Here is a 25,647-nt window from a genome sequence, read left to right as displayed (position 1 = left end):
TCATATCGATAGATGGAGGGAAGAGTATTGAAGGTCGCCTCTCATCTCATTAATCTTTTTTTTTTTCTTCCATCATATTGATCAGAACGAGATTCGCGATGGCACTACAATTCATATGCGCAAAAAGATTAACAGTCCTTCTACTGTTCCTAACTCTGATACAATCTGTTCGAGCTGATCTAGTTGTCTTCGAGGCGGGTCTCATCGCAAATAGCAGTAATGCTGCTCTTGCGGGAACTCTCTCGCAGGATTGCATTACTGCCATGGAAGATACAGTCACCTGCGATCCATACCTGCGAACTCAAGTAATGAATGATGATTTCACCTACCTCGATTCATCGGTCCGTGACATCATGTGTACCACAGCGTGTGGCCAATCTCTGACAACCTACCATGCTGCTGTCGAGAGTGCTTGCGCAAGCAGCCCCCAGCCATGGGATAATACGCCAGCGACGTTCTATGGAGACCAGATCTGGGCACAATATAATATCTCATGTTTCAGGAATGCAGCTGGGGGTTACTGTCAAAGTAGGTTTTGGGAAAACAAAAGAGAAACTTGATCTACGACTAATTTTAAGCAGATGTCCTTGCAGATCTCACCATCCCAGACAGCGATATCTCAATGACGGGACTGTCCAGCTCGATAGTATGCTCAGAATGTGTACTTCTACTTGGTCAGATCATCCAGTCGACATCATTTAGCAACTATGGCAGGGGTATTGCCAGCTAGTGGGCTGCAATCCAGTCAACCTGCGGTGTTTCATTCCCAACAGATGTGCATCCTGTGGCTAGCAACCAGACTAACTTACCTGGTTATGCGCCTGCGGGTTATGACACGGCCCAATGTGCTTCAGGGAAGACGTACACCGTAGTCACTGGTGATGATTGTGGGAAGATTGCATCGAGCCAGGGCGTGCCTTGTGGATCTTTGATCGCGATCAATAATATCCTTCCGACTTGCTCGGATCTTTGGAGTAAGTACATGTCACATATTCGTCATTTTCTTAGGACAGCCGAACTAACAATCCTATAGTTGGACAAATACTTTGCTTGCCAGATACTTGCCAACTATACACAATCCAGTCGGGAGATATATGCATGGCTATTGTGAATGCCTACGACATAACACTAATTCAACTGCTATCATGGAACTCATTCATAAATGCCGGATGCTCGAACCTTCTAGCCGGGGATCAAGTCTGTATCCAGCAGCCCAGTCCTGTCTGGACAGGCACGACGATCGCCGGTGCAACAGCTACTAAGACTGGCGTCTATGCAACTACAACTGTTGCTGCACCTGGCTCGGTGGCTCATGACACAACGACGAAATGCGGGAAGTAAGATGAGAGATCCTTTCATTAATCTGACTATATGTTCCTATACTAAACGCAAACCGTTGCAGATACTATCAAGTCAACGATGGCGACTACTGCCAACTTATAGCTCTTAATTTTACAATTACGGCTGCATTATTCCAGCAGATCAACCCGTCCATTGACGACGGATGCACAAATCTCGTACCAGGACTATACTACTGCGTCCTCCCCACATCAGACTGGAACGAGACATCGACTACAACAACCTCCACATACGTGACAGCCCCAGCGCCAACGTCCACCGGCGCCACCGAGAGTTGTTACGAGGTAAGTAGTCTACCATCTCAATTACTGTAATTTCCCAAACTACGTAAGTTTTTAGTGGTACGTTGTAAAATCCGGCGACTACTGCGCACTGATCGAGGCCGTGTACGGCATTACCATGGCGCAACTGCAACTATGGAATCCTGAATTGTTGGACAATTGCTCGAATTTGGTACTTGACGATGCGTATTGTATCAATGGCGATGCTGGGGGATCTAGTTTGGCGCCAGTGCGTGCGAGGGCTTGGCCTACTGCTGCAGGGGCTCACCTTCATATTCATCAGAAGAGGGGTTGGTGAAAGTTGTTTTAGTAGTCAGTGCTATTAATACCTCTAAGCGAGATTATCGGAGATTAGTGGTTCATTGTGATTGCTTATATATTTTGAGCGCGGACTTTCGCCCAGAAAAATATAGCTCGGGCGGGTGGCTGAACTTATCAATAACCTCTGACTTCTTTCATCTCACTAGCTTTACATTCTTTTCCCGTCAACAGCGCTTATCAAGAACATAATGTCTAACAGTAACATTTTGAATTACCTCCCACCCGGCTGGTCGGAGGAAACATACCAGAACAACACAGATGCAGACAATGCCGCCCTATCAGACGAGGTACGCCCGACCCAAGCTAAATCTCAACGCCCAGTTTTTGCCTGCGCCCTCCCCCCAACGCAAACAATACTTAGAGAAGAAAATAGGAACTACAAAAACTAATGGACAGACGCGTCGCCGAAACAAAAATAATCAGCGCGCAAAACCTCGCCCCAATCAACGAAAAGCGCATAGCGCGCGGGGCAGCACCAATCCAACCACCACCTTCAGAACCAGAACCAGAATCAAGCCAAATCCAACCCCAGGACCCAACATTGGAAAATCTCCAGACCCTAGTAGAGACAATCGAATCCGAAAACTGGACAGACGTCGGCTTCCTCATGTTCCGCACAGACTACAGCAACGAAGACCTCTGGAACGAATTCCTAGAAAAATTCAACACAATTCTAGACGCGAGCATTGAAGATGCACCTGCTGAGTCCGGATTATCACGCATTGCCGATTGTGTCTTTATGAAGATTGTTGATGATGATTTGTTCGCGAATGAGTCTCCTGAGCGTGTTGCGTTTGCTTATCGGCTTTGTGCGGAGGATACGGAGGATAATGATCCTGATGATAGGCTTGCGCCTGGTTTGCATACTCGCATGTGTCTTTTTGTTGATGGAGAGTGTATGCGGTCTGTTGTTGGATCTGGATCTGCGGGTAATGATGGGGATAGAGTTGCTTTTGTTAAGGCTGTCGATGTTATGCTTGGGTTGGATGGGGTTGATGGGAACTTGTCTTTTACTGGAGTCTTTAAAGTTGCGGTTCGATCCTTGATTACGAAGTTTTATGCTGCTTTGCTTGCGTGTGCTGAGACTGTGGACTTGGTGCCAGCTGGCGATGGGGTTTGGGATGGGGCGCACGTTGGGGCTTTGAATGCGGAAGAAGACGCGACGAAGATTGATAGGTTGTTGAGGTGATTGCTATGAAGTAGTACATGGCTTATCAGATGTTCATCTCATGAATCGGCAATATTTACACCATGCCATGAAATATTGGGCAGTCCTTATAGAACCTCTCCAAGTGAGCTTCCTGCATTTCTCTTGCTCTGCTTTGGCATCGCTTGTTTCACCTCTTTTTCGTCTATGTTGCATGTTTCGGTTTCCTCGGGTTGATCGTCTATACCACAGAGAAAGAGTGAATACGAAAGGACTCATGACTCCGGTTGAAGAGTATTTAAACGAAACCATAATTAAATGGAAAGTATTTACAGGAACCGCCTGTATAATTTTGATAATCATTAGCCTCGCGTAAAGATGCAGGTATAGTGAGATTAGAATAATGCGCGAATGCAATCATAACCGGAATATTCGATTGAGCCAAGCCGCCGATTGCAGGTCAATCTGGACCAGAATGATGACAGACAACACCAATGTTGCTACAGTAACCTGATCACAAGAGAATCAGCACCCGCGCGACCTATATTATCCGATAAGACTTACGATGAAGAGAAAAATCCCCACAGAATTCATTTCCCACCCGCCAGCATGCACTTTACCTCTGGAAATAGCATTTTGCTGTCTCCAGAATCGAAAAGCACCTATCAAAGCGACCAAGACAGCAACGAAGTGGCAAGCGACCGAGAGTGGAATGCCAACCGCGTGGAAGGAGAGACGATGAACTTCAGTGTTTGGCCGCTGTAGACGGAATAGTTGAGCGATGAGCACGCCCTGCATGGCCATAACAGTGGACGTGCGAATATAGGCCAGAAATGTTCGTTCCAGAGCTAAGGGATAGTCAGTTCTGCGTTCCATTCCTTGCACTGTTATCGGGAATGGGACCGATCGACAGAAGTGGCAAGACCACACCAACAAGTCCATCCCAGAATAAAGCTTGAGTCTTTCCAAAATACACACAACAATTACAATTACAGTGGTAGACTCACCAAAATGATCGCGATTGCTCTTTTGAGGAACCGTCAAGATGACATGCCGACACCAGAAGCGACGGATTCGACTCCACGGTCCCTTACCAGCTTCACGGTCTAGCGTACTAGCTCGAGAAGCGGTACGATATGTAGTCATCCGATACTCCTCCCCGGACGAAGCCGAGGGATCAGAATAGTCCAACTCATCGTCTTCGCGCGTCTGGATTTGATGAAGCTCCAGCGCCTCCCGATCGTCACGACGAGCGGATGTCGGGCGGGAGTCGGTCAAAACTGCATTGGGCGGTTCTCCGGGAATTGGGTGGTTCGAGGAGCTTTCAGGCATGATGATTAGACAAGTAAGGGATGAGCGATGGCGTTGCAGAGCAGAAATATGTATTTATTTGGAAGTCGCAGTCAAGGGACAAGCAAGGGTCAAGGAGATTCTTGTTTTCCCCACGGATCGGCCCAGCCGAACGTCACGGCCCCGCTCTCCATCTGGGGCTCTGTTGACTGTGTAGCCATTTAGTTTGTATCGAAATGTGGGATATATTAGAATTGAATGAAAAGTAGGACGTTGTGCTCTCTTTATAGTTATTTTATTTACTCCACAGCCATCAGTTTAGCCCTGCATTCTAATTTGATTCTGGCCAATCACAGGCCGTAGAATGGCGATTGCACCATATCTGACTATGATGTTGGAATGCGCTACCAATGGAATTACTTTGTTTGAATCTGTGCAGTCGAAAAGTACACCTGGTTTGATATTCAGTGGTCTCCACATATTTATGGGTCTCCCGTTGTACTCTGCGACGGGCTCTGAAGCACACAGAGTCAACTATATGTAGTGCCAAGACCTTCGTCTAACCGACTTGGAAGTCCTTAAAGCCATTTTCTATGATTATTTCATTTGTAATCGAATCACAGCATCTATGTCAAGCATTGATATGTAGACATTTGACTCTATTTGGTCTTGACTCTGCCGTGGGTTAGATACTCGCCCAACGAGCAGCCCCTTTGGAAATCAGCTCTATTGAATTAAATGCGGCTTGTATTACGAAAATTTAGATCAAATCAGCTTGGAACTAACTGCACCTGCCGCATCTACGTTATGAGTGTTGTCCATGTCTACTATGCAACTAAATCGATTGGCTGTCGGATCTCGGCCCAATGCCGATCACGTGGTAGGAGCATGTCGGCAGTTGGTACCTTAATGCCTGAATATCCCTACATCTATCCCAAAGCCAGCACGAACAGCTGATCGGAACAGATATAGGAACCCAACGGACCATTTCTCATTGGACCATTTCTCAGTCCTATGAAGTCACCCATGCTACTGCCTCTCATACTAATACTCGGTACCATTCTGGACCCCGAACAGAGCACCAAAAAAGGAAATCTTATCCGCTATCAACGAATGAGCGTCTCGCGGATCCGTCTGGTCGATCAATGATTGCCCATTTTACCTGAGTTATCACCCATGAACGTGGAGTAACTGACTCCCCCCCCCCAATCCAATTCTGGGAAATGGGAACCCGGAACCGTGAGAGGGCTGTGACAGACCTGCTCGGCCTTATATCACCGTAACCCGTGCGGGGCATGGCCTCATTATCAGCTTGACGATATCATCTTTCCGGCTCTGCGGGGTGTGGGGGGTTGGCAAGGCACAAACGGTGGTCTTATCAACGGCTTTCAAATAGAAAGCTACGCCCGCTCCATTGGTTCACCATATTAATCGTCTATACACCTTGGAATGTCCCTTTCACAACGCGTTGTCATCATCGGTGCCGGCATAGTCGGCACTAACCTTGCCGATGAGCTGGTATCTCGAGGGTGGACGGATATCACCGTCGTCGAGCAGGGACCGCTGAATATGCCTGGCGGGTCGACGTCACATGCTCCTGGCTTGGTCTTCCAAACCAATACCTCCAAAACCATGACACACCTCGCACGCTACACAGTTGAGAAGCTTTTATCGATTGAGAGGGACGGACAAAAGTGCTTCAACCAGGTGGGTGGGCTCGAGGTTGCCACCACGCCGGCAAGATTGGAGGAGCTCAAGCGTAAGCTTGGATATGCCTCGGCGTGGGGAATTGAAGCTCGTCTGGTGAGCGCGGAGGAATGTTTCAAGATGTACCCTCATCTGAACCGGGATATGGTGCTGGGTGGCTTGCACATTCCCAGCGATGGGCTTGCACTTGCAGCTCGCGCCACACAGCTCCTTATTGAGCGTACGAGGCAGGCAGGCGTCAAGTACCTTGAGCATACACCAGTCACCGGTATCGAGCGCGCAGGTTCTATTGTGACTGGAGTGACTACTCCCAGCGGAAGGATTACGGCAGACATCGTGGTCTCCTGTGCTGGCTTCTGGGGTGTGGAGCTAGGAGCCATGGTTGGAGTGCAGATTCCTTTGCTTCCACTAGCACACCAATATGCGAAGACAACCGCTGTTCCAGCTCTTGCTGATCGTGAAATCAACTCCCAGATCAATGGCCTGAATGCTACCCTTCCAATTCTCCGACACCAAGACCAGGACCTCTACTATCGTGAGCATGGTGAACAGTACGGCATTGGATACTACGGACACCGTCCTATGCCCGTTGTTGCTTCATCGCTGGGTCTCACACCAAAGACTGTCGACGAGCACAACATGCCCTCTCGTCTCGAATTTACAAAAGAAGACTTCGACCCAGCCTGGAAAGAAACTCAGTCCCTCCTTCCTATCCTCCAAGAAACCGAGATCGCTGACGGCTTTAACGGTGTATTCTCATTCACACCTGATGGAGGTCCCATTCTCGGGCAACCAGCTCACCTGGACGGTTTCTACGTAGCCGAAGCAGTGTGGGTCACGCATTCAGCCGGTGTCGCCCGAGCTCTGGCCCAGATCCTCACAACAGGCCACTCCGATATTGACGTCTCAGAATGCGAGCTGTCCCGCTTCGAAGAGATACAACTCAGTCCCGAATACGTGAGTGAGACATCGCAGCAGAACTTCGTTGAGATTTATGATATCCTTCACCCGCTCCAACCGCGCGAATCTCCCCGCATGCTCCGTGTCAGTCCATTCCACGCACGCCAGCAAGAGCTCGGAGCTTTCTTCCTAGAGACTGGTGGCTGGGAGAGACCGTGGTGGTATGAAGCGAACAAAGATCTGGTCAAGGCTCTCCCCGCATCATGGAGAGCAGTCGAGAGAGATGCTTGGTCGGCTCAGTTCCATTCGTCCATTTCTGCGGCCGAGGCCTGGAAGACACGGAATGCAGTTGCCATTTTTGATATGACCTCCTTCCATCGATTTGAGGTCTCGGGTCCTGGAGCTGCTCAATTGCTCCAACGGTTGACCACCGGCGATATGACCGCCACCCCAGGCAGCGTTATCTACACTCTTCTCCTCAACAGCAACGGTGGCATCCGCGGTGATATCTTTGTGTCGAGATTGGAAGAGGATGTATTCCAAATAGGCGCGAACAGCGCCACCGAGCTAGCGTACCTCGAAAAGGAGGCTCGTCTCCAAGGCAAACACGCTAGCCAATGGGTCAAAGTCCGCGATATCACAGGCAGCACATGCTGTATCGGTCTCTGGGGCCCACGCGCACGAGAAGTCATCAGCGGAGTCAGTGCGGATGATTTCTCAAACAAAGGCCTGCCCTACTTCGGTGTAAAGAAGACCAATCTCGCTGGGATCCCAGTAAAAATCATTCGCAAGTCCCACGTCGGCGAGCTAGGCTGGGAAATCCAAACTAGCGCTGAATATGGGCAGCGACTCTGGGATACTATCTGGCAAGCAGGTAAACTGCACGGTCTTATTGCCGGCGGTCGTAGTGCGTTCAACTCGCTCAGAATTGAAAAGGGGTATCGTACCTACGGCACGGATATGACGACCGAACACAACCCTTTCGAAGCTGGAGTTGCATACGCCATCGACTTGAAAAAGAGAGGTGACTTCGTTGGAAAGGAGGCTATCCAGCGTCTTTCCACACAAACTCCTACCCGCCGTCTCCGGCCGTTGACTATTGATGATGGCCGCTCTGTGGTCTTGGGCAAGGAACCCGTCTTCTATAACGGGAAGGCAGTTGGATATGTCACGAGCGCTGCATTCGGGTATACGATTGGCCAACCTATTGCTTATGCTTGGCTTCCTGGTACTGTGAATAATGGCGAGAGTGTGGGGATTCAATATTTCGGTAAGACGATTCAGGCGACGGTCTCGGCGGAGGCGCTTTATGATCCCGAGATGAGTCGTCTAACTCAGGAGGCCTCGCCTATTTCGCCGGGATCTCGGGGTGCCTTCAGGTCCAGACTTTGATTGCATTTTTTTATTGGCTTGGCGATCACGAGACATGATTTGGATTTTTATTGGGAGAATTCCTACTCGTGGTAGTTTGGTGGGTTGGCATCTACATGTATATGAAAGAATATAGTTGGACCTGGGAATTTACGAACCTTTGATCATGATCACGTCTGTCTTAGTGGTGAGATATATGACCCTTTTCTACTTTAATTTATGCGAGATTGCCGTAGAGTGCCGATAGCTTAAGTGAAAGTACTATATTATAGATTTGGTTCTAGAAAAAAAAAGATTTCACCAAAATTCATCTGCCTAGCCTAACGGCTTCCTTGGTATATTCTTTGGTATATTCCTTGGTACAGTCGGCCAATGTTCGCCGCTGCCACATCCTTTTAATTCGGCTATTGGCTTGGCACACGTGGAAAATTCTACCCTTTGCGAGCCACGCGCTACTATAAGTTGACGCACATTTTATGAGTATATGCTAGGTTCTCAAAAGTAGTAGAAAATATGGTTATGCAGGGTCTCGAAGGTTCACGAGACACAACTCCAACCATGGATACCCGCACCAATTTTTATCAGATCAAACCATATAGCCAGCCCAAGATTGATATGAAAAGCAACACCCGAATAGGCGCAACAGCCGAGGTGCCATTGAAATTCATACAAAAAGATGAACCTTAAAAGCAAGGCCATCCAATCGATCGCGTCTAGATACTGCAAAAGGAACAACCCCCGTCCAAAAGCCAAAGAAAGTGTGGGAGGGCCGGCTACAATTCGGCAAATCCCGCAGTCACCCCATACAACATGTGGTCTAGAGCGAGATCCGAGTGGAAAGATGCGGTGAAATACGAGATGGGTCCGTCATCCTTGCATTCTGACTGGCTGTAACTCGGAGCTTCCAAGACCCCTAGTGGGGGGCAATTCCCCAAACCGGTAAGACGTTCCTTTCGCAGCCCATCAGATAAGATTGCCTGTTTTTTTTTTTTTTAGTTAAGTCTTGGCTGGTGGTTTTTTTTTTCTCTTGTGTTGTGTTCCAGTATTTCTTTTCTTCTCGTTCTCGTCCGTCTTTGTTTGAGTGCTTGACTGTCAGTGTTTGAGAGCTCACCATGTCGGTTACTGAGATTGCCGATCCTAATTATATGGGGTCTGAGAAGAACCCCCACAACCAGACTGCCCCCGTAAACGACCAGACCAACTTGTTGGGTCAGGGCAGCCCTGGTGTTCGCCGTATCGAGGTTATCAATGCGAACTTCAGACTTATTGATCGCGTGTGTCTGTTTCTGTCAATTTTCCTGATCGCCTATGTCTACGGTTTGGATGGAACTGTTCGCTATACTTACCAGGTAAGTGATCCGAGCGTCACGGATTCGTCGCGGACAACCAAAATATACTAACAGGTTTGTCTTGCAATAGCCCTACGCCACCCAGAGTTATGGTTTACACAGTCTTCTCGCGACCATCAACGTCCTACGAGCCGTCATCGCCGCCGCGGCGCAGGTGAGCACACCTAAACTCAGACAATGTATGACAAAAGTTGACAGCGGATGTTTTAGCCTACCGCAGCCAAAATTGCAGATGTGTTTGGCAGAGCGGAACTTATTCTCGTTGCGATCGTTTTCTACACTGTCGGTACAGTAGTTGAGACTTGCGCTAAGAATGTCGAGACCTTTTGTGCAGGCGCCGTGATCTACCAGGTAAGATGCGCACATCCATTTTATTTTGATATACGCTAACTCGGTCCAGATTGGTTATACTAGTATTATGCTCCTTGTTGAGGTCCTCATTGCTGATGTTACCTCCACCCGGTCCCGTCTCCTCTTCTCCTATATCCCGGGTTTGCCATTCATTGTGAGTTTCGCTTCATCACAACATCACCCATAAATCCAAAGATAGGAATGTTAATATGCCTTAGATCAACACTTGGATCAGCGGTAACTTGACTACCTCCGTGCTGAAGGTTACGACTTGGCAATGGGGCATCGGAATGTTCGCAATTATCTTCCCCGTGTGCGCTATGCCCCTTCTGGCCGTCTTGGTTATTGTCGCACGACGAACAAGAAAGAGTGGAGCTCTGGAATCTTATAAGAGCTCCTTCGAGCTACTTGGCGGAAAGAAACTGGCATCAGAGCTCTTCTGGCACTTGGATGTTATCGGCAACATCCTGCTCATCGGTATGCTGGCTTGCATCCTTGTTCCGTTCACCCTTGCCGGAGGTGTTACTTCGCAATGGAAGACCGCCAAAGTTATTGCACCTCTTGTTGTGGGCGTTTGCTTGATTCCTGCCTGGGTTTACTGGGAGCGGACTTGCAAGTATCCTATGTTGCCTTTCAAGGTTGGTTTACACTGTGAGAGATTTGTCTCGTGTCAATTGCTAACCTACTATCCAGCTTCTTCGAGACCGCGCTGTTTGGGGTTCTATTGGTATTGCCGTTATGCTTAACACCGGTAAGTTCGTTGCGTGGTTTCTCTATGCTGCATATCTAATCTCATTTGTGACAGCCTGGTACTTGCAAGGAGACTTCCTATACACAGTTCTCATCGTCAGCTTCGACGAAACAGTCACCAGCGCAACTCGAATCACCTCTCTTTACAGTTTCGCTTCAGTCCTCACTGGTGTCTTCATCGGATTCGTCGTGCTGAAGCTACGCCAATTGAAGCCATTCATCGTCTCCGGAACTGTTCTCTTCATGGTTGCCTTTGGTATCCTGATTTACTTCCGTGGTGGCGCCGGGGGCTCTAGCCACTCTGGTGTCATTGGCGCGCAAGTGCTGCTGGGTATTGGTAAGTTATATACAAAAACCACACCAATCCACATCAATGAAAGCAGACATGACTGACAGTCCGTTAGCTGGCGGTATGTTCCCCTACCCAGCCCAAGCCAGTATCCAAGTTGCGACCAAACACGAACGTGAGTACCCATTTGTCTCTTATAAGTAACCCCTTAATCCCAGACTCATACTCACACCACAACGCCAGACCTCGCCGTTATCACCGGTATCTACCTAGCATCCTACAATATCGGCAGCGCTTTAGGAAACACCATCTCCGGCGCAATCTGGAACCAAGTCCTCCCCGGTGAACTGATCCGTCACGTCGGCAACGCAACTCTTGCCGCCGAAATCTACGCCGCACCCCTCGACTTTGCAGTCGCTTATCCTGTCGGCACCCCCGATCGTGATAACGCTATTCTCGCTTATAAGCAGACTCAGCGTTTGCTTTGCATTACTGGTATCTGTCTTACTGTGCCTCTGATTGCCTTTGCTTTGTGTATTCGCAACCCTATCCTTACCAAGGAGCAGACTTTGGCGAAGGCTGAGGAGGATAGCAGTGATTCCGAGTAATCTTCCTGCTTTGGATGGGAATCTTTAGCTTGAGTTGATTGTTGCATACATGTATTTTACGCTTGATGTTTGATTATGTGAAGGAAGATGAACGGTTCGATATGTGATGTATGTGGTATGTGAGCAATGTTTCTAATTTTGAGTCTCGGATATTTTCCGGATAGCCCTATGTGGAGAATATGCGATCTGCAATGTCGGTCAGTTGCATCTGATCGTCGTTTGACATTGTGGAGTGAAACATCGGGTAATCTCTGTTTTAAACTGCTTTTCCTTCATCGCCTTCCACGAAGAGTTTGGTTATATTCCGCGACAGACGTGACCGCGAGGCTACCTGTGATGATATCCAAGTCCGCCCCACTACATGGGGTAAATGTCTCACTGACACTGGATAGTTCCCCCATGTTTCACGCCCGAATGTCCTTTTTGATCAGATAAACCTTTCCTGTAACCAGGGGGCTCACAGGCAAGATCTTCATAGAAGGCCTTGTGACGGACAATATCATGGATCATACGACACCTCGGACCCTCGAACACCCGACGTAGTTTGGAACACAATTTGCCTGAAGAAGCCCCCCCCCGCTGATCATCACTCAGTGTCAGAATCCGACCAATCGCAGCCCCCAGATGTCCACATATTGACGGCTCCACCTCGGCGATAAAAACAAGGACAAAGGCCGATCGGACTTCGTTGAGGCCGAATGGACATGGGTACATGATTCCATCAGGAAAAAGCGGATGTACCCACCCCTAATGGCGATTGTCACTGCTCAACGTAGTATTTCTACTCCACTGCGCCATCGGTAGAGCGACATGCGACGAAACAGACTAGAAAATGCCCAAATGTAGAGATGATCTGCAGTCAAGCTCAATCTATTTAAGAGGAATCACGCCATCCGTCTCCAGAATGTAGCCATCTGCTCCTCACCTCATTGCATCGCGTCAACTTAAGCTTAAATCCCATACCAAGTATTCGGAGAATACAGCAACAAAATCAACTATACACCATGGCCGTCACTACCCCACAACAAACTGAGCCCAACCGCCTCCTACTTATCAGCGTACCCCGCACAGCCTCAAACCTCCTCTTAAAAGTCCTCAACATCGCCAACCAACCAAATGTCCTCACAAGCCCCAAGGGTGGCTACTTCTTCTTCGATGCCTTTATGGCCTCCGGGAAAGACGGCCGTCTAAACAAGCCCCTCTCACAATGGACAGAAACCGACAGAACTGAAGTGCAGAACGCTTTCCAATCCAGCATCGACAGCCTGGAAGTCTACTCAGCCCGTGCCCGCGCCGAGAACAAGATTATGTTCGCTAAAGAGCACGCTTTCTGGTTTACCAACCCAGGAGTTTTCAGTAGTATGATCCATGGTTCCAACAAAGAAGAAGATAAGAAGTCGTTTAGAGTCACCCTGCAGGAGAGCTATGGCGCCCCGACGTTCTCTGCCCACAATGATACTATCCTCCCTGATCAATATCTGCGCACGTGGAAGCTGGCTTTCATCATTCGTCACCCGGCACTGGCCTGGCCATCCATGTATCGGGCCATGCAGAAGATTTCCCAGGCGGGGTATATCGACGAGGATGGTATTAAGGGCATGAGCATGTCGAATATGAGTATGTCATGGACACGCCGACTGTTCGACTGGGCGATGGAGCAGCCAGATGTGCCTACTCAACCGTTGGTTATCGATGCCAATGATGTAATCCATAACCCGGCTGCTGTGGTGAAGTTCTGTGAACTTGCCGGCCTTGATAGTGCCGCCATGCAGTTTGAGTGGGGTGGAGTGGTTGAGAAGAAGTCTGAGTCTTGGTCTCAAGATCGTGCGCCTACTTCTGGGGATGCGGCGGAGCTTGAAAGGCAAAGGAAGGCTGCTGCTATTATGTTGGCTACGCTTGAGGGGTCGACTGGTATTGTCAAGGATAAGACACCGTTGGAGGTGGATGTTGATGTTGAGGTTGCTAAGTGGAAGTCCGAATTTGGGGATGAAGCTGCTGCTTTGCTTGAGAAGGCTACTCGGGATGCGATGGATGATTATGAGTATTTGACAGAGCGGAGGGTCAAGGTCTAGGTTAGGATCATGTGCATGTGCAATAATTACAGGTTCGGGATGGATATTGCTTTGTGTTTCTAGGTTGATTTTGATAATTGCGGCCTCTTATGAATCTGTTCTAAAGAATGGTACTCTGTTGAATATTCAGATGTGGCGATATGAGAGGATTTAGTCCTACCAAGAGTCGCTATGTAGACGCCTGCCACGTCCACGTCAGAATAGAAATCATATATACCAACTCGCTTCCGTAGCAAAACGAAATAGAACAGTTTGGAAAGCCTTCATGGCGGGCGAAGGCTTTGAGGGAGATGAACAGATATAGAGGGCACAGAAGGAAGAATTGGACACACAGAAGACTGGCGATTTAAATACATAGCGGACTCTCCTTAATGTGACGACATTGCTGACTGTGACCAAGATGAACGACCGAAAAACCCCCAATCGGTTGGCCAAAAAACTCGACGATCTGTTTACCAGAGTATCTGGCTGAACTCGATTCTGATGCCGGATAGGCGTTCTGGGTGTCCCAAGTGGTAAGAGTTTAGATACGGTAAACTGGAGGGCTTAGCCGTGTAAATTTGGGACCGACACTGCAAATGCCGCCTTGTAGAGTGCGATTCGATTGCATAGCTATAATTTCATACATTGCAGAACTTTCAGTGTGCTAAACAGAAGTATGCACAGAACCACAATTTTCCACGGTCTCACTTCAATAACAGAGTAATCAAAACCCTCGAGGCTGACGGACACGACTTCTCCTCGGGCTGGTTTTGAAGGCCCATAAGACACGATACAGCTTCCCGTGCTACATAAACACCATAGCTTGTGTCCACACAACTCCGCCATGGAGTCTCGACAAAAGGCCCAACCAGACCGAGATTTGTCACCGACTTTGGGGTAACGCAAGGGCGATCTCGAAGGGATCTGGTCAATAATGTCGAGCTCATTCTCGGCATCGCACGTGGTATGGTAATAGACTGCTGCATGACTTCCGCACTCATTCCGTCAGGGAGATCAAGATGATATAAGATCTCGGACATTATTTCTGCACCGGAACATAGCAGCATATTCTTTCTGACATGTTCACCTTCATTCTCGGGAAAGAGTGCAAAGCCCCAGAGGACACGGACATCTTGCGATTGTTGAGCAAACACGGGCTGGACAGGGACACAAAGCCTTATGCCCCAGTGACTCCTCTTCATAAGAATCATTGTACCGGCCTGAGGTGCGCATTGCGATAGAGATTCAAGGTAGTCGACGAATTCAATGTGTTCCGTTGTGATAGTAAAGGATTCCAACATCGATTCCGATTTGCGTGTGCAGAAAGTGTAAGGATTGCCATGGTCGGGATAGTTATTGCCAGCTTCCAGCCACAGTGCCCAGTTTGCGTCGAGTTGGTCTCTTGCTTCGATTGAACTCCAAGCTGGTGGCATATCATTTGTTCCAGTTGAAGAACCTGACACAGTCGAGCCTGGTGTAGCGATTACAATATCGCTAGGTCCTAGAAAATGTTTGAAGTCAAGGCCGTGCTGAGTAATAGCTATTCGACTGATCATATGCCGGTTTTGATGGACGGTAGTTTCGATATTACGAATTTTGACGCCGAATTGAATATCAACGCCCAGACTCTGGAGGAAGAAAAATATCGGAAGATATACTGCCTCGTACTGATAACGGCCCGTGAGATCCAGACAGGTCAAAATGCCTAAGCTGTGGAAGCTAGACAAATACTGCCTGACAGCTCGCCTGAATTCTATGGCACTGTGCCAAGGTTGAAATCCGAATCTTATAGATTCGCATATAAAAAGTTAGAGCCGGTAGATAATTACCTAAGAGAATGCAAATTGCTCACTGTGTTGACCAGATTGTCCAAAACGTACTTGCAAAGAAGCTGTCCCCAAAGAAATTCCTGATCTCCTTCTTTTCCAGGCCTTTCTCACATTTCAGAAGAAGACGCACTAAATGTAGTCTGTCGCTCCACCCTATGTTTAGCGACTTTGTGGGCAGACTCTCGAAACCTTCCTCATTTTGAGCGACAAAACAAGTGCCCCCATTTGAAGTAATGGCGAGCTTCTTCTCCTCTTCTTGAATATAATGGAGATAGGAGTAGCCGTCCGCCACTGCAGATGGAATCATATCGAGAATCTCCCTCAATTCCAGTCCAACAGGAACAGGGAGGCACCCTGCAAACTGGTCGTATCCGGCATGCCCATTACCTTGTTGATGTAATGCTTGCTGCAGGGACAAGTGCTCATCTAGGATGTGCACAGCAGAAGGACGTAAACGGGCAAGCTTTATCAGATAAACTGCTGATGCCAGAGATGCAGTTCCACTTCCGAGAATCCAGGCCTCAGTCTGTTCAGGTAAGCGACGGTTTTGTCGTACTGAGTTAGCCATGGCAAATATGTCTGGGGTAATCGTATTCGAGTGTAGTGGAACTGTGGAACTAGTGAGGTGAATGTGTGTTCAACCTGGAAGAAAGAACAACATCGCGTATTAATTCTCTTAATTCTCAGGAGAAAGTGGCAGGATAGTGGCGATATGAGGCGTTCGAGTCCGTCGGTGATCAAAGCCAAATGATTATTTTGTCCAGCCACCGGGTCCGTTTGAAAAAAGACCATGGCTCAGTTCTACATGACAGGACCGTCTAGAACATAGAAAGCATATGATCAATTTTGGACCTTGTAACCAATAGATCATGACGGGCTATCATATGTTGCGTGACATGTACCAAGACTCTCTGAATAAAGCTTGAGTCCAACGGGCGGTATGCTATATATCGATGACGTCATCAACGGGGTGGTGTAATTCTTTACGCATCATCGAAGCAAGTGATTTAAATGTTCTTTATTCCTACAGCGAACAAGAACGAACTCGCTTTTGGGTATCATGTTGGCGCCTATTCTGATTGGAATCGATTAACTGATACTGTTGGCCACGGCTCTTTATGCAAGCTGATTCTCGCTGGACTGGGTCGCTGGATGCATTTAGCTTGCTGAGGTTTAGGGAACAATAGGTGAAAGTGTACCTCTGAAAAAGATCGTTCGATGATGATAAATTCAGCATACTGGATGAACTACCTGGCTAGATTGGATTGCTCTGGGGTCAAAGAAACCAGGAACATCGCACTGGGTAGTTAGCAAAGATACCAACCCAAGACGGACTATGAAGGATACGACTTAGTGAAGCTGCGGAAAAACATGGTAAAACAACCCTGCCAGTGCATGAGCGCTACTGGTGGTGGTGACATTTGATAAGTCTTATTGGAGTTTACTGGAATGCTTGTTACAACGAATAATACATGAGTCAAAGAATTAGAACGAATTATGGGCTGTTAGATCTATGCTAGATCCTTTTCTTTTTTGTTTTTGTCTATTGGTTCATGAAACAGCCATCCAGAATGATGTTTTGTCCAAGACAACAAGGCTTTTCAAACTCCATTGTCCAAGTCGATTCTTACAGCGTGTTATTGATTAAGTTTACCTTGAAATTCTATAACTTCCAAGCCTCATTGTTCTGAGATTGGGCGCACGCTAGATATAGAGCATTGTGTGGGGCTTCTTGACAAAACAAAGGGTGTCATTAGTCTCATAGGATAGAAAATTGAAACCCATGCTCAAATGACTCTCTCAGCAACAAAAAGGAAGAAGGAGAAAGAAACTTTAGTGAACAACTTCCACGTCTTTCTCGGTATTTTGATGAAGTTACTGCAAATTACCAGAATTTCGTGCTGAGAAGGACGTACGCACATCCTTTCTCCTCAGGAGGCCTTGAAGCCTATCACAAATTCTCAAATAGGTCAGATTGACCATTTACCGGGGGGCAGTACTCAAACTCCAAGCAGTCTCCAACAACCAAAACACAACTCTGGGTGGCTGGACTGAATCGCTGATCATCTGGACATTGAGGGCCTTCACTTGAGACACACTTTTTGAGATCCTTGTCAAACACCATTCCAGGATCATCGCATACGGGATTAGAATCAGCCACACATGTCCCTTTAGCCTGATTGAAAATCATTCCATCACCGCAATCAGGCACGTCCGGAGACCGACAGTCCTCACCATCCCAGTACGTATTGCTTCCTTCGGGACACTTCGGAGGCTCGGGGTGAATACACTGGCCATCACGTAGCTCGAGCTCTCCACAATCACCTGGAATATCAGAGACACACTCTCCATCTTGCTCATGGTATCCAGAGCCACACTCAGTCTTGTCCTTCTTGCGACACTTGCTTTCGGGTCCGAACCACTCGTAACCTTCCTGAGTACACTTAGGGTATTCACGGCTGACGCAGCGACCCTGGCGAGAGTCGGTACCTTCCGGACATTGGGCCTCTCCAACAAAACATTCGCCCTTACGTAAAATGCCATGTTCGCAGGTAGGCTGCTTCTGGGAGATGCAATCGCCTTCTGGAGTCAAGGTCAAGGGATGCGTACACTTTGGCGTCGTGGAAGAAACACATCGGCCGTTGAAATAGTTGAACCCGGTTTGACAGTGAGGTGTCTCTCCTGTTAGACATGTGTTGCCATCGTGTACGCCAGTGGGGCAGTGAGGCATGTCGTCAACAACGCAATGACCTTTTCCATCGAACTTGGCTCGTGGGATCGAGCACAAAGGGCCAATGTCGCTGATGCACCGATCGTCCTCGAAGTGGCTGCCCTGGGGGCAGTTCAATGGCACGATAGAGACGCACTCCCCGTTTATCAATTTGGTGTCTTCCGGACACCGTGGCGCCTGTGTAGATACACACCGGTTGTGATTATCCCTATCGTAACCCTCACCGCATTTAGGCTGAGCTTTGAACACGCACTTTCCGTCCTTCAGATTGGCGCTTGGCTGACAAGCCGCAGGCAGTGGTCTGAGCTTGCATTTATCACCGGATGGTGTCCATCCAGGAAGGCAACCATCGGAGCCTGCCTTTGAGACACAGGACACGCCGTCCCAGCTAGAACCTCCAGGGCAGCATTGTGATGTGCCAGCTGATGGATTGAAAGACAGATCGTAACCATCTGTACACTGGGGACCTTCGGTCGAGATACATCTCTTTCCATCCACCTTAAGCGATGAATCCTCGCAGGTGGGTGGAGAGCGAGATACGCACTTGCCAATATCAGGAACCAAATTTTCATTCTTTCCACAACTGGGGCCGACATCAGACACACAGGCACCATTCTTTGGGTGAGTGCTGGGAATTGGGCATCCGTTGCTGGTTGAGGAGACACAAAGTCCAATCTTTGTGTCGTAAACGGAACCATGGGCACATTCAGGCACGGTTTTACTGACACAGAATCCGTCGATGTATTCGCTGCCCTCCCCGCACTGGGGACCCTGAGAGCTAACGCAAGCCCCATCTTGAAAATTGTCGGTGCCAGTGCACTGGGGCTGAGCTTTTGAAACGCAGAGATTGCCTTCCTGTTTCAGATCGCCGTCGCATATAGCTCCTCGAGGGTCAACGCAGTTCCTCCCCTTGAGCTTCAACTCGCCGGGACAACGAGGAGGAGATTCTGTGATACACAAGCCATCTGGGCTAACCGTTTGGCCTTTTTCGCATCGGGGAGATGTTCTAGAAACACATTTGCCATCTTCAAGAGTGGAGGCGCCAGGGCATGTAGCAGAACCCAGAACGCATGTCTTTCCGTCAAAGGTTGTACCCCGAGGACAGCATTTGGTCTCCCCCGACCTTATATCAAGAGAAGGGGTAATATCGTCCAAACTGAGCTTATTCCATGTTGGGGAGAAGCCTGGCATGGGTTGTTGCATAGAAGCATTTGCAAGGTTGGATGCCAGGAAAAGAGCCAACACTGTCTTTAGTGGCGCCATGTTGGATGCGATGACTGGAAGTAGACACTGGACTAATCAAGCCGGTTTGTTTGCTTCTTAAGTACCCGTGGCACTGTTCCCTCTACCCAGCTCCGAGTATTGGCGCATCTGGACTCGCTCAGCATACAAACACCAGCTCCACTCTTGTCGAGGCTGACGAGCGCTCTACGCTGACACACTACTGAATATGCGCAATTGAATCATGACACTGATTTTAGGAAACCCCCGCATTTCCACCATCCCTTACGCTTACGCCACAATCACATCGAAGATCCAAGTGCAGGTGCCGATCAATTGATCTGTCTCATGAGTTCAATGCGAAGGTGCATTGCCGGGGGACTTCCTAATGTCTCAAAGCTCTTCTGCCACCATACGGAACTGTATCCAAACAGGAGATTCCCAGGGTCTATCCCATTCCCTCGCAGGTGAAAAGTTCTCAAAGACAACCAGATTGAGCTGAAGTCAATTTATTGTCTGCATTTCTGATAATTATTCATCTAAATCTAAGCGAATAGAGTATATTTCATGCGACGTACGTTGGGAGCACTGAACTTGATCGATTATAGTATGACTGAGTACTTAGTACGCCATGGCACACATGGTGCTGAATATGCACGATTGGCTGTCTTTGGCATGATCGCTATGGCTTCGCTGCAGCTGTGTCCTAGCCAATGAGCCTTTCAGTAGACTTCTAGGTCGTCTCTGATGATCTTTCAGCTCATGCATAATAAAATTCTAGTTCCTACGCGACGATCCTTGCTTCCCCGCAGGGTAAGATAAGGGAAGGCCAGACGATCCGAGCCTCCCGCTCATGCAATCAATTGAGATATTCCGGCGTGGGTATTTGTCAAACCAGGTGTGCGGCTGAACCTGCACTTCCGCCACCACAGGGGTTCGAGCATGCAGAGATCTCGATGGCCCAATGCAAAGCAAGTTCATTCACTTCTTACATCACTCGCGATGTACACGTAGAACTCAACGTATACGGAGTAAACAGGCAAGTTTCCCGAGCCTTGTTACCACATCATAAGTGCCATGATGCCGTTACTATAGGAAATGATTTGACTTGAAAACTATACTTATGATTAGGGAGACCAGATCATCACTACTAGGTCTTACATTTGCAAATATGCGATTGATGATCTGCCTTTCCTTGCTACTAGCATTTTTGGGCAACAGGGCCGTCGGCCAGTATGCTGCGTCTTCCCCAAGCCAATGCCTCACCTCGCACATTTCGAAGGATCAAAGCTGGAAGGCATGCTGCGATGGTTCGAGGACTGGTACGATTGACTTGGGGGATACCACATTCGACTTCACCTGCAACTCCTTCCTGAGTCCCCAAGAAGAATTCGCAGGGCTGGGCTTCTACAATGCGTACGAATGTGCCAACGCATGTGCCGAGACCGAGAAATGTGAAGCAGCATTTTGGGATTCGAAGAACAACAAATGTTTTTATGCACCCTTACACAGCCAGAAGATCACTATGGATAAATACTTCACGCTGGAAAATAAAAGACCGAGAGCGAATCGCCCGCCAAACGCGGCAACGGACTGTCAATCTCAAGTCAAGCAAGCGACAGCCGACTGCCAGGCCACGGAGAGGGAACAATGTGACAAGCGCATTGCAGATCAAGAACAGTTGCTGCGTGGAGAATTGGACCACAAGTCGACAGAGATGTGCAACAAGGAAAAAGAGCGATTGAGGAAGCAGTTTAAAGAAGACCAAGCTTCCCAAGAAGAGAGAAATCGCCGGGCCATTCAGCAATTAGAGGATCAGATATCTCAACTCAAGAATCAAAACAAGGATCAGGAGCCTGGGAAGAAACCGGGTCCTGGCGGTACCCCAGGAGACGACGTTGAACCAACGCCGACAGGCTCTTCAGGCTCTCAGGGATCTAGGGTTCCTTTAGAAAAGCAATGGAAATGCCCTGAGCAAGACGGCAAGGAATATACCGTCCTGGGAGTCACTTATCGCGTGTTTTGCGACTCCCAGCCCAGTGGCCAGGCAATGGCTGGCGGCAGGTTCAATACGAAACATCCGGAGTTCTTGATGGCAATGTGTTCTGTGGATAGCAACTGTCAAGGCATCAGAGCCAAGAGCAGCACTGCAGAGCTGGTGCGCGACTACGAGTACCCTCCAAAACAGAAGTCAAAGTACACTGGATGGTGGAGCATTGTTCCAGTCACTCAAAAATCCGAAAAGAGTGCCATTGTTCCTGATATTTTCAGCCAATCCACCGCTACCGCTAGGGCTTCGAATGATGCCAGTTGCCCCTCAATTGATGGAAAAGGTCTTGTTGTTGGAGAAAATGAGTTTCATATCAACTGCAGAGGTACATATTGGTCCCGCGGAGCTTATCCAGCACCCATCGCTGCGTCTTTCCGGCAGTGCCTGGTAATGTGTACCATCCTTGAGTGGTGTCAGGGTGTGAGGTATGTAAATAGCTGTTTGCTCATCTCTCAACATGACACGCTGGAAGGGAGTACACCAAAGAACCAATTGTCCCCTTGGTATTTGGCAATGCTCACCGTGCCACGGATCTCTAATGACCAAAAGAGTACTGTGCTATAAACAATTGCTGTGAACTGTTCTGAATTTGAATGAAATCTTGTTTGGAAACAATGATCTCATTACCAACTGATCACTTATGGGCGCATTTCATCTGATTCTATCGTGATCGTTGTGTCTTGGTGTAAATAGTCCGTATGGAAATTCGCTAGGAGACGGCCTTGTTACTCTGCCTGGGCATTATAATGGAGATTCCCTCAATGCTATCGACGCTCTAACCAACATGGAGTTGCTGAATGGTAAGGAGGTATTATCTGTATGAGAGTGATATGCTTGCGGGGTTTCCCGTACCGTAACACTGTAGTTAGCCATTCTCGTCATCAACCGTCGCAGGCAAAGTATTCTCAAAGCCGCAGAGAAGGACGCAGTAGTTGCAAGAAGGATCTGTACCAGTAGACTTCGAGTACTCAGAATTTTCCAGGATCTGCAGCAGCTGGTCAGACGAACGGGTCTGTGCTCCAAATAGCTGAAGAATCTCCCGAAAAATATACCTATGCTCATTCTGACATATTTTGCACTGCAGCTGAAAGAGCGTGTCACTCAAAATCCAGATTGAATGACTTACAAGCAATAATCGGTGGCTTGAAATGCTTGACGCTAGCAGACTCGAGACGACTGTGATATATCGTGCATATCACTCGGACCGACTCCACCAACCACCGGCTCAAGGGCCTGAAAGCTGCAGTCCGCTGCAAAGCAAATACCTCAGCTGATGCTCGTTCAATCACAGATTTTTCTGCTTAGCCGAACAACTTCGTAACTCCACTGGCTGATCCCTAGGCAACCGCCGATCTTAGTGGTACTTGCTTCCTATTCTCTGCTGAACTCAATCTCAAAGGCTATTGCTTCTCATCCCGGAAGGTTGGCCGGGAATAGAGCTGTGACTTATGCAGACATGCTATGCCATCACATGTACTTTGTGACACAACATTTCGTCGAGCTTGCCAATGCGTTCGACATGCATGAGCAGTCAGGGCTATGTACATTGTCAGACCCGTGGTATGTACGGACTTTCACCATCATGCCCGACGATCGGTGTCCCATGCACGAGGCAATTCCAAATCTATAGTTCGCACGCATTAGGTTTGAAGCTTTTCAGCTGTGCTCTTCAGCCTGAGGGGTCATTGAGATCAGAATCCAACGTCATTGTGCTCTTGTTCGGATGTTTTCCATCATAGGTAGGTGGAAGAGGTCCGAGGGACAAGATCAACCCGACCCGGAGAGTTATAAACGTTACCTCTGAGCCATGTCGATGAATACAGATTTCTCTTGCCCAAAACAAAGCTCCAGAGCTCTTCAGCAAAATATCTTTCTCGCACCAGTTTTTCACATTCATCCAAGATGGTATTCTACGCATACGCGGCGTCGGTAATCATTGCTAGTCCTTTGTCTTGCTGCATCTGATGTTTCATACTAAGTGGTTACCACCAGGATACCGACATGAACGCGCGATTTGTTATCACGGCACCATCGGTTGAGGTAGTTGACGAATGGTTTCTTGACGCCCGTGCTGATGGACTAGAAGCCACAAGACATGGTCCTGAGCTCTATACATACAAGTATTCCCAAGCTCAGTGGATCTACGACTGGAGTATCGGATCGGGAACAGCCGCAACCAAGTCTAGCAGGAACAAAATCTTTTTCACTAGATTTAATGATGCTGCTGGGTTTCAACAGTCTATGATTCCAAACCAGTTTGCGCCCAATCATATCTCTGGCAACACGTAAATACCCTGAGCAACTATACTCTTCAGGTACCTTGCTGATCAAGAACTATTTAGTTTCTACATTCGATCCAAGAGTAAGCCCAGTGTTTTCTGGAATGTCGATGAGAATTTCGTCTATGCCACACAGCTCGCTCGCACCAGATTCAAAATATCCATTCAAGGCGGATCCAAGGGAGATGTTATGATTCCAAAACACGATATTGTTATCACTGCTCTCCTAGGAAATCCCTTGAGAGAGTATACGGTCTATTGGAGTTCAGAGAACGCTCTGAAGACCGAAGCTGCTGATGTCGGCGGTGGCGGCGCACTCGTTCCAGGCCCTGGATACCCATATCCAGGCCAAGGCTATCCAGGGTGGCCGCAGATGAATATCTCCACCTTCAAGTTTGAGTCTTTTAAGAACTGCTTCATTCCTATTGGAAAGGACATTGAGCATAATGACGCCAAGTTGGCCTTTTACAAAGATGCTGGCGAGGAATGGGAACTTGTTTCCTAAATTGTATCTTGACATTGTCGTTGCTGGTAACCTTGAACCTATTTCTTACTTTGACGGTGCTTAAGCTTAGTATTGTTAGCTGTTCGGCCTTGTTTCTCCTGTGCTGTCCCATTGCCAAAGGGTCGGACTGACTCAGTTCTATTCTGTCCTTGCCTTTGCTAAACTGGTTTGATTGTTCAACTCTGCTAGGCTCTCTCGGTTCTTCTTTTATGTTAAGGAAATCTCACTCTTTGAAATACAATGTCATGATCTTTTTCATCAGTGATATATGGATGTGTTGTTGATTTCATAATAGACCATTCTACACAACGATCAATTGTTTCTATTCTATATCTAAGCCCAAGAATGTGTTCTTTGATAGATACTGAATGGGGGACTTTCCTTGGACCCGAGCATAAAGGTTGGCTGCTGCGACAATCTAGGCTGGCGTATCCAGAATGGCCAAGTAGAGTAACCTGCCCTGCTTCACAAGGATATGAATACTATCCATAATCTCCTCAAAAAATGTTTTTAATCTCAACAGTGGACGTACACTATATCGATCCAATACGTTTGCAACTTCTTCAACGAATCACGGACACTCGTGTGAAGACTGCATCTGGAATTTGATAGCAACTACTGATTAATCGAGGTTCTTGCGCTCGGTCATCTATTCCCCGACCTAAGTCTCCGATTCTTCGTCTTGGTAATTGTTTGCCGTATCGATGAAATTTCCGCCGGCTTCGAAGAAAAGCATCGAGAAGTTTTCAAACGCATACGTTCGACCCATGACATTGTATCAAGTTGTACTGGTGAAATACGAATCCCAGCGGTGGAAGAGAGAATGCGATACCGTCCCAATTCGGTACTTGGTTCGGGGACAGGGGCCCGGACATCCGCCATCTTGATCATAGGTGCTTGATGAACAAAACACAAGGAGCAATGGAGTTCTCAGAACATACAGCTGCGCAACACTGCAGAGTGTATATTATTTTGATGTTTCGGAATTACATTCAGCCGATGGGGACCTACCTGTCTGATATATGCACACCAGCGTTAATATATAAATGGATCAAGGATGTGGTTTTGGAAGCGAGAGGTATTTTGGCCGAAAATGATCTCCTTTACCCGTCAGCCACATCGGACACAAACTTCGACCCAATGTTTGTAAAAATAATCAGCTCTAGCAGGCAAATGGCATAGAGCTTGCCACAAGCAATACCAACTTGTTTGCTCTGACTTCGCTAGTACCTTAACTCAGAATTTGAACCAAAGT

General features: G+C 48.0%; 9 protein-coding genes across 9 annotated transcripts; 6 read left to right on the top strand and 3 right to left on the bottom strand.

Moving 5' to 3' along the window:
* Window positions 1-98: 98 nt before the first annotated feature.
* On the top strand, window positions 99-3,093 carry N7508_010131 (LysM domain protein; the record flags this gene model as incomplete). The annotated part of the gene is made up of 8 exons (XM_058468191.1): window positions 99-528; window positions 582-646; window positions 746-974; window positions 1,034-1,337; window positions 1,403-1,643; window positions 1,699-1,869; window positions 2,108-2,248; window positions 2,335-3,093. Coding segments are annotated over 8 exons (2,340 nt in total), but the record flags the coding sequence as incomplete, so codon positions are not given.
* Window positions 3,094-3,525: 432 nt separating this feature from the next.
* On the bottom strand, window positions 3,526-4,440 carry N7508_010130 (YidH family protein; the record flags this gene model as incomplete). The annotated part of the gene is made up of 3 exons (XM_058468190.1): window positions 3,526-3,618; window positions 3,673-3,956; window positions 4,116-4,440. 3 exons carry the CDS (start codon window positions 4,438-4,440, stop codon window positions 3,526-3,528), a joined length of 702 nt encoding a protein of 233 aa, XP_058316036.1.
* Window positions 4,441-5,847: 1,407 nt separating this feature from the next.
* Window positions 5,848-8,397, top strand: N7508_010129 (GcvT family protein; the record flags this gene model as incomplete). The annotated part of the gene is made up of 1 exon (XM_058468189.1): window positions 5,848-8,397. One exon carries the CDS (start codon window positions 5,848-5,850, stop codon window positions 8,395-8,397), a length of 2,550 nt encoding a protein of 849 aa, XP_058316035.1.
* A 1,091-nt stretch (window positions 8,398-9,488) lies between these two features.
* Window positions 9,489-11,723, top strand: sit1 (putative siderochrome-iron transporter Sit1; the record flags this gene model as incomplete). The annotated part of the gene is made up of 9 exons (XM_058468188.1): window positions 9,489-9,725; window positions 9,796-9,879; window positions 9,936-10,076; window positions 10,126-10,230; window positions 10,295-10,714; window positions 10,770-10,827; window positions 10,882-11,163; window positions 11,231-11,290; window positions 11,359-11,723. The coding sequence occupies 9 exons, from the start codon at window positions 9,489-9,491 to the stop codon at window positions 11,721-11,723; spliced, it is 1,752 nt and encodes a 583-aa protein (XP_058316034.1).
* A 1,004-nt stretch (window positions 11,724-12,727) lies between these two features.
* N7508_010127 (uncharacterized protein) lies at window positions 12,728-13,795 on the top strand (the record flags this gene model as incomplete). Its single annotated transcript, XM_058468187.1, has 1 exon — window positions 12,728-13,795. One exon carries the CDS (start codon window positions 12,728-12,730, stop codon window positions 13,793-13,795), a length of 1,068 nt encoding a protein of 355 aa, XP_058316033.1.
* A 686-nt stretch (window positions 13,796-14,481) lies between these two features.
* Window positions 14,482-16,174, bottom strand: N7508_010126 (oleate hydratase; the record flags this gene model as incomplete). Its single annotated transcript, XM_058468186.1, has 2 exons — window positions 14,482-15,562; window positions 15,630-16,174. The coding sequence occupies 2 exons, from the start codon at window positions 16,172-16,174 to the stop codon at window positions 14,482-14,484; spliced, it is 1,626 nt and encodes a 541-aa protein (XP_058316032.1).
* A 1,383-nt stretch (window positions 16,175-17,557) lies between these two features.
* N7508_010125 (uncharacterized protein) lies at window positions 17,558-19,600 on the bottom strand (the record flags this gene model as incomplete). Its single annotated transcript, XM_058468185.1, has 1 exon — window positions 17,558-19,600. One exon carries the CDS (start codon window positions 19,598-19,600, stop codon window positions 17,558-17,560), a length of 2,043 nt encoding a protein of 680 aa, XP_058316031.1.
* A 1,129-nt stretch (window positions 19,601-20,729) lies between these two features.
* N7508_010124 (uncharacterized protein) lies at window positions 20,730-22,147 on the top strand (the record flags this gene model as incomplete). The annotated part of the gene is made up of 2 exons (XM_058468184.1): window positions 20,730-22,033; window positions 22,081-22,147. The coding sequence occupies 2 exons, from the start codon at window positions 20,730-20,732 to the stop codon at window positions 22,145-22,147; spliced, it is 1,371 nt and encodes a 456-aa protein (XP_058316030.1).
* Window positions 22,148-23,510: 1,363 nt separating this feature from the next.
* On the top strand, window positions 23,511-24,392 carry N7508_010123 (uncharacterized protein; the record flags this gene model as incomplete). Its single annotated transcript, XM_058468183.1, has 3 exons — window positions 23,511-23,537; window positions 23,601-23,893; window positions 23,951-24,392. The coding sequence occupies 3 exons, from the start codon at window positions 23,511-23,513 to the stop codon at window positions 24,390-24,392; spliced, it is 762 nt and encodes a 253-aa protein (XP_058316029.1).
* Window positions 24,393-25,647: the final 1,255 nt, after the last annotated feature.

This window comes from Penicillium antarcticum, assembly GCF_028974205.1.
Source record: "Penicillium antarcticum strain IBT 31339 chromosome Unknown utg000009l_segment0_segment0, whole genome shotgun sequence".
In the NCBI taxonomy this organism is placed as follows: Eukaryota; Fungi; Ascomycota; class Eurotiomycetes; order Eurotiales; family Aspergillaceae; genus Penicillium; species Penicillium antarcticum.
This window is presented reverse-complemented; position numbering and strand designations above follow the sequence as displayed.